We start from the raw sequence: 10,279 nt of genomic DNA, 5'->3' as shown, positions 1-10,279 counted from the left end.
AAAAAAAAAAAAAAAAAAAAAAAAAAAAAAAAAAAAAAAAAAAAAAAAAAAAAAAAAAAAAAGTGTAATCTAGATTTAACTGATCGACTTCGACATTCTCTAACAGTATGGTTCCTATAACAGTACATGTTTAGTGATAGTAGATATTGTCCGCTTTGACCTATTACATATTGTCGTCAGTCTCGCTATTTTTAAAACGCGTCTATTATGGAGAGGGTCTAGCCCTACTCCGACAAGTGTTTCACATTGTCCAATGACTGACTCTGATACCATTTGTAACATCTCAAACTCACCTCTTGCAGATATTGTGACGTCCCACATTGGTTGAGGAGGAAAACAAACCATCATTTATAAGCGTGTGGAAACCTTCCCCTAGCAAACGCGTTTTAAAGCCTTGAGGGGAAGCCGAAAGAAGACAATATCTGCTAGTTGTGAATTTGGGTCATTACAGATATTGTCTACTTTGATTCGTTACATATCGTTATCAGCCTTAAAATTTTAAAATCTTGAGGGAAATCTGGAAGATGGACTTGAGCAGTTACCATCACAGTCGTCGAACGTGGATATTGATTTTACAACATCACCCTCATCTCTAGTGTCTATCTACAAAACAAACGCCTTTTTTTTTCATGTAAGTGACAACGACTGCAGATAATTCCAAAAAAGAAAACACGAAGATCAATAAATACTCGAGAAAAAAAAAAAAAGAAAGAAGGAATATTTGAAACGCTGTCACAAAATAATAATACAATCATCACGCCAAATATAAAGTTTAAAGGTAGTTGGTAGGTCCTCTAAAAGGCAACTCTACCACTAAATTAGTTTAAATTAAATTGCCCATTTTGTCATCATCTTAGCTCAATTAAACCATATAATATAACAGCTAGACCTCACCTACTAATAAAATGAAATCATAACCGGTTTAAAGATAAGATTATGTGACACATTTAGTGTATTAAAACTTAGCTTTATAACATTTTTGGGTATTATTATTATTATTATTTAATTTATTTAATTGATATATGGATAAGAATTCCAGAACCCACTACGACCTCCGCCACAAATTCCCGTCGATTCTAATCCATGTGCTGTCGTTTTCAAAGCTTGGATTTTTTAAGTAATCCTCTTAGCTCAAAATTAATACTTTTAATTATGATTATTAGCATTAAACAGAGATATTAATTATAATAAAGGAGATTCTTTTATTAATAAAACAAAGGATAAGAACAAAACACAAGAAAAGACGGCAAGGCAACAACGGTGGGAGTGGAAATATGTACAATTTCCAGTGCTAATAATTGATGTTCTTGATGAACTCCGGCGAGGCAGGGGAGGCTGGGACGAAGGCAGCGACAATTTGAGAGATCCAATTCCACCATCACTAATGATCATAATAAACAAGAACAAGAACAAGAACAAAAACAATACACAATCTTCTTAATTGAATAAGCTTTTTCAAGCGTTGCTTCTGAAGGATCCAAGAGCTTTAATGGCGCCAGCTCTGAGAACATACTGGTGGTAAATGGCAGCAATGGCAGCTCCGATGAATGGTCCAACCCAGAAAATCCACTGAAGAACACAAGAAACAAACAAAAACCCATTAATTATTTGTTGATTACAGAGGAAAGAAGGTTTGAATAAGTGAAATTGATGGATTACTTGATCATCCCAGGCCTTCTCTGTGTTGAATATGACAGCAGCTCCGAAGCTTCTTGCTGGGTTAATACCAGTTCCGGTGATGGGGATTGTAGCCAAGTGAACCATGAACACTGCAAATCCAATTGGGAGTGGCGCCAAGACCTTGAAGAAAACAGAGTATTGGTTAGTTGAAGAAGATGAAAACAGGGGAGGGTTTAAAAAACAGGGGTGGTGGGTTTGTTGTACTTACAGGAACATGGGAATCTCTAGCGTTTCTCTTGGGATCAGTGGCGGAGAAGACAGTGTAAACAAGAACAAATGTACCGATGATTTCAGCTCCCAAACCAGTGCCTTTGTTGTATCCATCGGCGAGCATATTAGCGCCGCCGTTATACCTAACATAGTAGGCGGACTGGAAGGCCTTGACCAAGCCACAGCCGCAGATAGCGCCGGCACATTGAGCAATTATATACAACAAAGCTCGAACGAGGGACACCTTACGAGCTAAAAAGAGGCCGAAAGTGACAGCTGGGTTAATGTGGCCACCGGAGATACCGGCGGTGCAGTAAACGAGGATGAAGATCATGCCACCGAAGGCCCAGGCGATGCCGAGGATTCCGACGCCGTTACATGGGTCTTTGGAGACGTTAGGGTCGCTTTGGTGGGAGTAGCCGATGACGGTCAAAACGGTGACGTAAAGGAAGAGGAGAGTAGCGATGAACTCGGCGATGGCNCATTTATAAGCGTGTGGAAACCTTCCCCTAGCAAACGCGTTTTAAAGCCTTGAGGGGAAGCCGAAAGAAGACAATATCTGCTAGTTGTGAATTTGGGTCATTACAGATATTGTCTACTTTGATTCGTTACATATCGTTATCAGCCTTAAAATTTTAAAATCTTGAGGGAAATCTGGAAGATGGACTTGAGCAGTTACCATCACAGTCGTCGAACGTGGATATTGATTTTACAACATCACCCTCATCTCTAGTGTCTATCTACAAAACAAACGCCTTTTTTTTTCATGTAAGTGACAACGACTGCAGATAATTCCAAAAAAGAAAACACGAAGATCAATAAATACTCGAGAAAAAAAAAAAAAGAAAGAAGGAATATTTGAAACGCTGTCACAAAATAATAATACAATCATCACGCCAAATATAAAGTTTAAAGGTAGTTGGTAGGTCCTCTAAAAGGCAACTCTACCACTAAATTAGTTTAAATTAAATTGCCCATTTTGTCATCATCTTAGCTCAATTAAACCATATAATATAACAGCTAGACCTCACCTACTAATAAAATGAAATCATAACCGGTTTAAAGATAAGATTATGTGACACATTTAGTGTATTAAAACTTAGCTTTATAACATTTTTGGGTATTATTATTATTATTATTTAATTTATTTAATTGATATATGGATAAGAATTCCAGAACCCACTACGACCTCCGCCACAAATTCCCGTCGATTCTAATCCATGTGCTGTCGTTTTCAAAGCTTGGATTTTTTAAGTAATCCTCTTAGCTCAAAATTAATACTTTTAATTATGATTATTAGCATTAAACAGAGATATTAATTATAATAAAGGAGATTCTTTTATTAATAAAACAAAGGATAAGAACAAAACACAAGAAAAGACGGCAAGGCAACAACGGTGGGAGTGGAAATATGTACAATTTCCAGTGCTAATAATTGATGTTCTTGATGAACTCCGGCGAGGCAGGGGAGGCTGGGACGAAGGCAGCGACAATTTGAGAGATCCAATTCCACCATCACTAATGATCATAATAAACAAGAACAAGAACAAGAACAAAAACAATACACAATCTTCTTAATTGAATAAGCTTTTTCAAGCGTTGCTTCTGAAGGATCCAAGAGCTTTAATGGCGCCAGCTCTGAGAACATACTGGTGGTAAATGGCAGCAATGGCAGCTCCGATGAATGGTCCAACCCAGAAAATCCACTGAAGAACACAAGAAACAAACAAAAACCCATTAATTATTTGTTGATTACAGAGGAAAGAAGGTTTGAATAAGTGAAATTGATGGATTACTTGATCATCCCAGGCCTTCTCTGTGTTGAATATGACAGCAGCTCCGAAGCTTCTTGCTGGGTTAATACCAGTTCCGGTGATGGGGATTGTAGCCAAGTGAACCATGAACACTGCAAATCCAATTGGGAGTGGCGCCAAGACCTTGAAGAAAACAGAGTATTGGTTAGTTGAAGAAGATGAAAACAGGGGAGGGTTTAAAAAACAGGGGTGGTGGGTTTGTTGTACTTACAGGAACATGGGAATCTCTAGCGTTTCTCTTGGGATCAGTGGCGGAGAAGACAGTGTAAACAAGAACAAATGTACCGATGATTTCAGCTCCCAAACCAGTGCCTTTGTTGTATCCATCGGCGAGCATATTAGCGCCGCCGTTATACCTAACATAGTAGGCGGACTGGAAGGCCTTGACCAAGCCACAGCCGCAGATAGCGCCGGCACATTGAGCAATTATATACAACAAAGCTCGAACGAGGGACACCTTACGAGCTAAAAAGAGGCCGAAAGTGACAGCTGGGTTAATGTGGCCACCGGAGATACCGGCGGTGCAGTAAACGAGGATGAAGATCATGCCACCGAAGGCCCAGGCGATGCCGAGGATTCCGACGCCGTTACATGGGTCTTTGGAGACGTTAGGGTCGCTTTGGTGGGAGTAGCCGATGACGGTCAAAACGGTGACGTAAAGGAAGAGGAGAGTAGCGATGAACTCGGCGATGGCGGCTCGGTAAAGGGACCATTTGGTGAGCTCGTCGGGGTCGATTAGAGGGGCGGGGGGTGGGTCTTGGTAGTCCTTGCCGTGGAATTCGCCTTGCTCGGCTGCTTCAACGTCCTTCGCCATGTTTGACAGAGGTTTAGAAAGAGTAATCGGCGATGAATCGGGAAGTGTGGCGATGAGAATGGGAAGAGGAGGGGGGAAGGGTATTTAAGGACAAGGGAAGAAAGTACCAGAAGGAAGGAGACGGGGGATGGGTATGAATTATGATTAGTGAGAGTTAATTATAATTAAATGTGTAATGTAATGTTTAGTGAGAGAGTGATGTGATAATGATAATGAAATTAAGGAAATAATAGGATTAATTATGAACCGCCCAAATGAGCTTAATTTCGCTTGCACTGGGCCCCACTTCCCGCCTCCAACGGCTCCTGATAGAGTTATTGTAAGGGTAAGATTGGAAATGGTCCCCTTACCGCCTTTTTTTTTTTTTAACTATTTAATAAAGTCTTAAAATTCCATTAATTTTAAATTTTTTTAATTTCTTTCCAAATAATTTTAATAAACTAAAATAAAACGAAAATTAGGTTTTTTCGTAGAAATTTATTTTATTGAATTTATTAAAATTAGAAAAGTCTTCCGATTCAACGGCTATTTAGCAATCTTACAAAACCAATCCAACGGATCTTTGCTGTTTTACGCATGTCTTAATCACTCAGGGGCAAATTGGTAAATTTGCATCATCCCCGACCCCACGCTCACGAATATGGACATGAACGCAAAACATACAAACAAAACCCACTGCTTTATATATTTTAAATATGTTCTTTTGCTTTGTTTTTTGTTTTTTTTTTAATAATAGTAACTAATTAAATATGCCATTCTAGCGCCATTTGGTTGTCATTTTATTTACTTTCTTACATATTTTTTTTAAATTAATTTATATTTTACCTTTTAACAACTTTTATTTCTAATCGAAATAAATATTTAAATGAGCTATGACATAATTATAAAATAAAATAATTGATGAATTATATAAATATTAAACAAAAATTATAAATTTTTATTAATTCCAACATTACTATTAACTCACCAAAAAATAATTAATATCAATTTTTATTACTTTTATTTTATTATTATTATTAAAGAAATGACAGCAAATATAAATTTAATTAATTTATCGTAAATTATTGTTAGGTGACGATTGGCCAGATAAACTTATCTGGAATGTGCACCTAATTTCCAATTTTCCATATTTTTTTTAATTGTTTAATTCTTATGTTTTTAATTACCAATCATTTAGTCCAACCACTACCATACCTTATTTCAAATTTTCTATTTTAAAAAATAATAATTTTATATGTTGACGATAATTAAGATATTATAAGGAAATTAATGCCTGGACTAAATTTTACGTAAATAAAATATCCACGTTTTAATATGAATTTATATAATAAATATAATACGTGATAATATTATATATTAAAATACACAAATTGAGCATTTAAAGCAACAAAAATTATAAGTCATCGTTGTGTTTAAATAATTAGAGAAATATTAATTTATATCGTTCCATTACTTATTTAAAGCTTTTTATTAATAATTTGGAGTGGTTTTCACTTGATTACACGTTCGTGAAAGGGAAACGAATAATTCTTTTTAAGAGTGTGAAAATCTCTCTCTAGTAGATGTATTTAAAAACTATGAGACTGACAACGATACGTAGTAGGTTGAATCGGACAGTATCTATTAGTTGTGGCCTCAGGGTGTTACAAATGGGTTAAAATCAAATACCGAGTAATGTGCCAGCAAGGACTCTGGCCCACCAAGGGAGGTGGATTATGAGGTCCCACATTGATTGGAGCGTGTAAACCTCTCCCTAATAGACGTGTTTTAAAACCGTGAGATTGACGGCGATATGTAATGAGCCAAAATGGACAATATCTACTAGCAGTGGACTTGACCTGCTACAAATGGTATTAGAGCCAAATATTGGGCAGTGTTCTAACAAGGATTAAAACCACGAGACTGATGATGATACATAATGAACCAAAGCAAACAATATTAGCGATGGACTTTAGTTGTTACAAATGATATTAGAGTCAGACATCAGACTATGTGTCAGTGATAATTTTAAACCTTATACTGCAAACGAGAGGTATTAATATTTTAATATTTAACGTGCAATGAATTAAATTTTATAAACAAAAAGATTAAATAGACAATTAAAAAAATAGAAACGTATTAAGTAAATAAATAAAAATTATAATTGAACCTATACTATTTTTAAAGGGATTAATTTTTGTAATTAAAAAAAGTTAATTTACTTCGAAGTAATGGTCGAGAGACGTCACATAAATTAATTATTTTTATAATTTTTTTTAGAACTGATTAAAATATTTAAATAATAATAAACCCTAAAAAGCTTCAAATATGTGGCAAATTCAACCGTACAAACCGACTTTAATTTAAAATAATATATATTGAAATTGTTTAATTCGGAAAATGGAGCATCGCAGCCGCCCACTCGACAAATTCCACAAACTAAAACAATCTTATCCACAAATTAAATCAATATTTTCAACCGTTTTTTTTTCTTTTCTTTTTCTTTTAAAATGACGGGATTTGGCTTCATGCAAAGGAAAAAATATGTGGGCTGTAGAGCGACACGTGTCGTGTTATAATTCATTTTGAATATAAATATTTAGGAGTAAAAATAGACGAAATTGAGTGTGACAGACATGGTCGGTTAGGTAAGTTTAGCAAATTAATTTTTTAATAATTAAATGGGCATAATAAATTCATTTTTAATTTTATTTTAAATCTTAAGAATTTGGCTAATTTCTGCACACTTCCATTAATTGTGTGTAATAACAACTCGATTCTCCAGAATTGTGGAACAAAATTGGTAAGAATTTTTTATTTTTAAATTTATTTTTTTATTACCCTGATTAACTCCCAGACTCCAATAATAAAATGATATATGAATGAACTAAAACAATATTAAAAAGTAAGAGATATCTTAATAATTTTTTTTTATAAAAATAAATTAGGCGGAAATGATTTATATTAATACTGTATGTAACAAAAGTGACCGTATGAAAGATTCTCATTCTTAACATAGTATTAGAGCATCATTTTTTATGGTATAAAAAATTTTAGAAAATAATTTCTCTTGCTGTTCGTGGTTGTTTGAGATGGATCTTATCTTATATTCTCTGTTTCATGGCTTGGCTGCAAAGCGCAAGTGTATGGCTAGCTGTAGTGATAGACGTTGTCGGAGAGGGTCTTAGCATACAAAATATGCTTGTTTGTGTCTGTGGCCGACAACAGCGTGGGTGTTGGGGCCTTGTTAATTCTAACCATCTGTGGCTGCTATCAGATCAATCGGAAAATTTTCATGGATTGGAAGCCTTTTAGAGATTCTTTAATGGCTATTAATGGCTGTGGGTTTTGTATATCTCCATGGGAAAAGATGGATGACTATGTTAAAAGCAGGCCAGTGAGTCCTTCAGTTTCTCTCTCTTATTCTTTGCGTTAATTTTGATTGAGTGTATTTGTTGTGGAGCGGTCCTAAGAGTGAGTTCGTATGAAAATTGTCGAGAGAAGCCATGAGATAGGAATGATTAAAGATGCCCTAAACCGACGAATAGGAATGAAATTCTTCATTTAAATTAGAAATGGAGAGGGAGTGAAGAACATTTTTTCTCGATAAATAGGAAGTGGGGAACATTATATTCTCCGCCCCCATCCAACCCAACTCCCGGCGAGTATATATATATATATATATAAAATAAATTATTTAATTTTCAAACTCTAATTATAATATTTTAAAAAGATTAGGTTGTAGTATTAAATTTTAAATTTTTACTCCAATTATTAATTTGTTAGGATTTTTACCAATTTTTAATATTATATTAAAAAATGAAACTTTTTTTAAATAATTATTTTTTAAAAAAGAAAAAAATTACTAGCGGGCATGGGAAACCCGTACACAAATTTCTGACGTAGAATTTCTACACAAATAAATGAGAAATTTTGTAAGAATGACGAATGAAATAGGTGACAAAAATGGAGACAGAAAAGACTTTCCATTTCTGCTCTACCTCATAGACTTGTCTAGGAATGATAAGAAAAGGAATGGATGGAAAAAGAAAAAGAAATTAAAATACAACTTAATATATAAAATTAATATTTTTGAATTAAATTATCTCATTTAAAATTTAATAGATCAAATAGATGTAAGTAAATTATTGGGCTTGTTGAGGAACAGAGCCCATGAAACCGAAAAGGTCCATAGTGTCGAGCTCTAAATGGGCCCAGGCCCAATTCAACAAACTGTTGGGCCTGTACATTGACGTTTAAGCCAGGCCTGAGAAAGTAAAGCCCATGAGGACATTAAAACTAAAAAGTAATGAGTTTATCGTGAGATAATCAGAAATAACGAGATATTGAAAAATGGAGGGGATATTTTGGGGTTGTCATTTGTGAGAGGACAAGAGTGTAACGAGGCCAGCTGGCAAGCAAACGCACGAGATCCAAGCGTGGGGCCTACATCACGTGCAATCATACTTCTTCCATCGCCTACAATAGAATATCGCCACGTGTCGTTTTGGACTCAATATAAAAAATAAAAAATAAAATAAAATTATCCAATTGAAAATCTCCCCTCTTGCTTTAAACTTTCCTCTTTATCCAAATCTCAAGTCTTTCAAAAGAAAGTAAATAACCCAACTCACGTCGCGACAAAAATTGACTCCAGCCATTTTCCTCTTCCCAAAATACCCCTCTCCCGGCCCATCCGAGTTGCGTGACACAATAGGCTAGGCTTAATCTCCACCTCATACGTGGCTATTATCGACGCCATTCATTTACATGTCGGTTGACACCGACGAGCTGTCCTTCCCCGATTATCATGGGGTGCGATTCACAGAATCCTTTATTAAGCAATATGAGTGGATAATTGAAATATCCAACGTGGCATTTGCATGAAAATCGCAGGGAGTTTTTGGTAAATTCATACGTACAACTGAATAGTGAAAATAATAAAGCCTTATCCATTATCAGTAATGAAAACCCCGTGGGCCCCACCGTTGTCTCTCCCCCACCCCAAAGGCTTTATAAAAAGGGCTTAACCAAATGTAATCTGAACCCCAACGATTTGGGTCTTTGATTAGAGAAATTCGTTTAAAAAAGAAAATACACAGCCGTTGATTCTCATGGCGACCGGAAAAAACTGTTACGGTCGCTCCGATTACCGTTTTCTCACCGGCCACCACCGCCGCCCGCACTCGTTCACGTCGGAGTTGTCGTTTGAATTCAACGAATCGGACATTTTCAACCTCGGTAGTTCGGAGTCTCCGGAGAGGCGGAGATCTCCAACTCCGGGGACGTCGATATCGAAGAAAGGTTCGTCGAAACGGGGGGAGGGCGGCGGAGGTGGAGCGTCGTCGCTGCCGGTGAATATTCCGGATTGGTCGAAGATTCTGAAGGAGGAGTATAGAGAGGAGCGGAGCTCGGAATACGAGGGGGATTTGGAGGAGGAAAGCGACGGCGACGAGGAAATGAGAGTACCGCCTCACGAGTTTTTGGCGAGGTCGAGAACGGCGTCGTTTTCGGTGCAGGAAGGAATTGGGAGGACGTTGAAAGGGAGAGATCTGAGTAGGGTCCGAAATGCAATTTGGGAAAAAACTGGGTTCCAGGATTGAAATATCTTAGAAATAAACCAAACCATCACAATTTTACGACATGTAGTTTTAGCACGTAAAACAAAACAAAAACTGGGAAAGGAAGGATTTCTCCGACGCGTCGTCTTCTTCGTTTACTTTTTTTTTTTTTTTTTTTTTTTTTTTTTTTTTTTTTTTTTTTTTTTTTTTTTTTTTTTTTT

The 10,279-nt window shown here is 36.1% G+C and overlaps 2 protein-coding genes across 3 annotated transcripts; one reads left to right on the top strand and one right to left on the bottom strand.

Moving 5' to 3' along the window:
* Positions 1–1,178: 1,178 nt before the first annotated feature.
* On the bottom strand, positions 1,179–4,629 carry LOC111448409 (aquaporin PIP2-7). Of its 2 annotated transcripts, XM_023087985.1 has the most exons (4): positions 4,387–4,629; positions 1,889–2,359; positions 1,660–1,800; positions 1,179–1,569 (listed from the first exon to the last, which is right to left on the bottom strand). In XM_023087985.1, the coding sequence occupies exons 1-4, from the start codon at positions 4,516–4,518 to the stop codon at positions 1,456–1,458; spliced, it is 858 nt and encodes a 285-aa protein (XP_022943753.1). In that variant the 5' UTR covers positions 4,519–4,629; the 3' UTR covers positions 1,179–1,455. The 2 variants fall into 2 exon arrangements, with proteins under 2 accessions (XP_022943753.1, XP_022943752.1); XM_023087984.1 differs by lacking the exons at positions 1,179–1,569; positions 1,660–1,800; positions 1,889–2,359 and adding exons at positions 3,206–3,596; positions 3,687–3,827 and having other exon boundaries at positions 3,916–4,627.
* A 4,928-nt stretch (positions 4,630–9,557) lies between these two features.
* LOC111448807 lies at positions 9,558–10,196 on the top strand. Its single transcript, XM_023088569.1, has one exon. It carries the CDS (start codon positions 9,612–9,614, stop codon positions 10,098–10,100), a length of 489 nt encoding a protein of 162 aa, XP_022944337.1. The 5' UTR covers positions 9,558–9,611; the 3' UTR covers positions 10,101–10,196.
* Positions 10,197–10,279: the final 83 nt, after the last annotated feature.

This window comes from Cucurbita moschata, unplaced genomic scaffold (genome assembly GCF_002738365.1).
Source record: "Cucurbita moschata cultivar Rifu unplaced genomic scaffold, Cmos_1.0 Cmo_Scf00010, whole genome shotgun sequence".
Taxonomy (NCBI): domain Eukaryota; kingdom Viridiplantae; phylum Streptophyta; class Magnoliopsida; order Cucurbitales; family Cucurbitaceae; genus Cucurbita; species Cucurbita moschata.
Note: the sequence above shows the minus strand (reverse complement) of the source record. Positions and strands in the feature narration are given on the sequence as shown.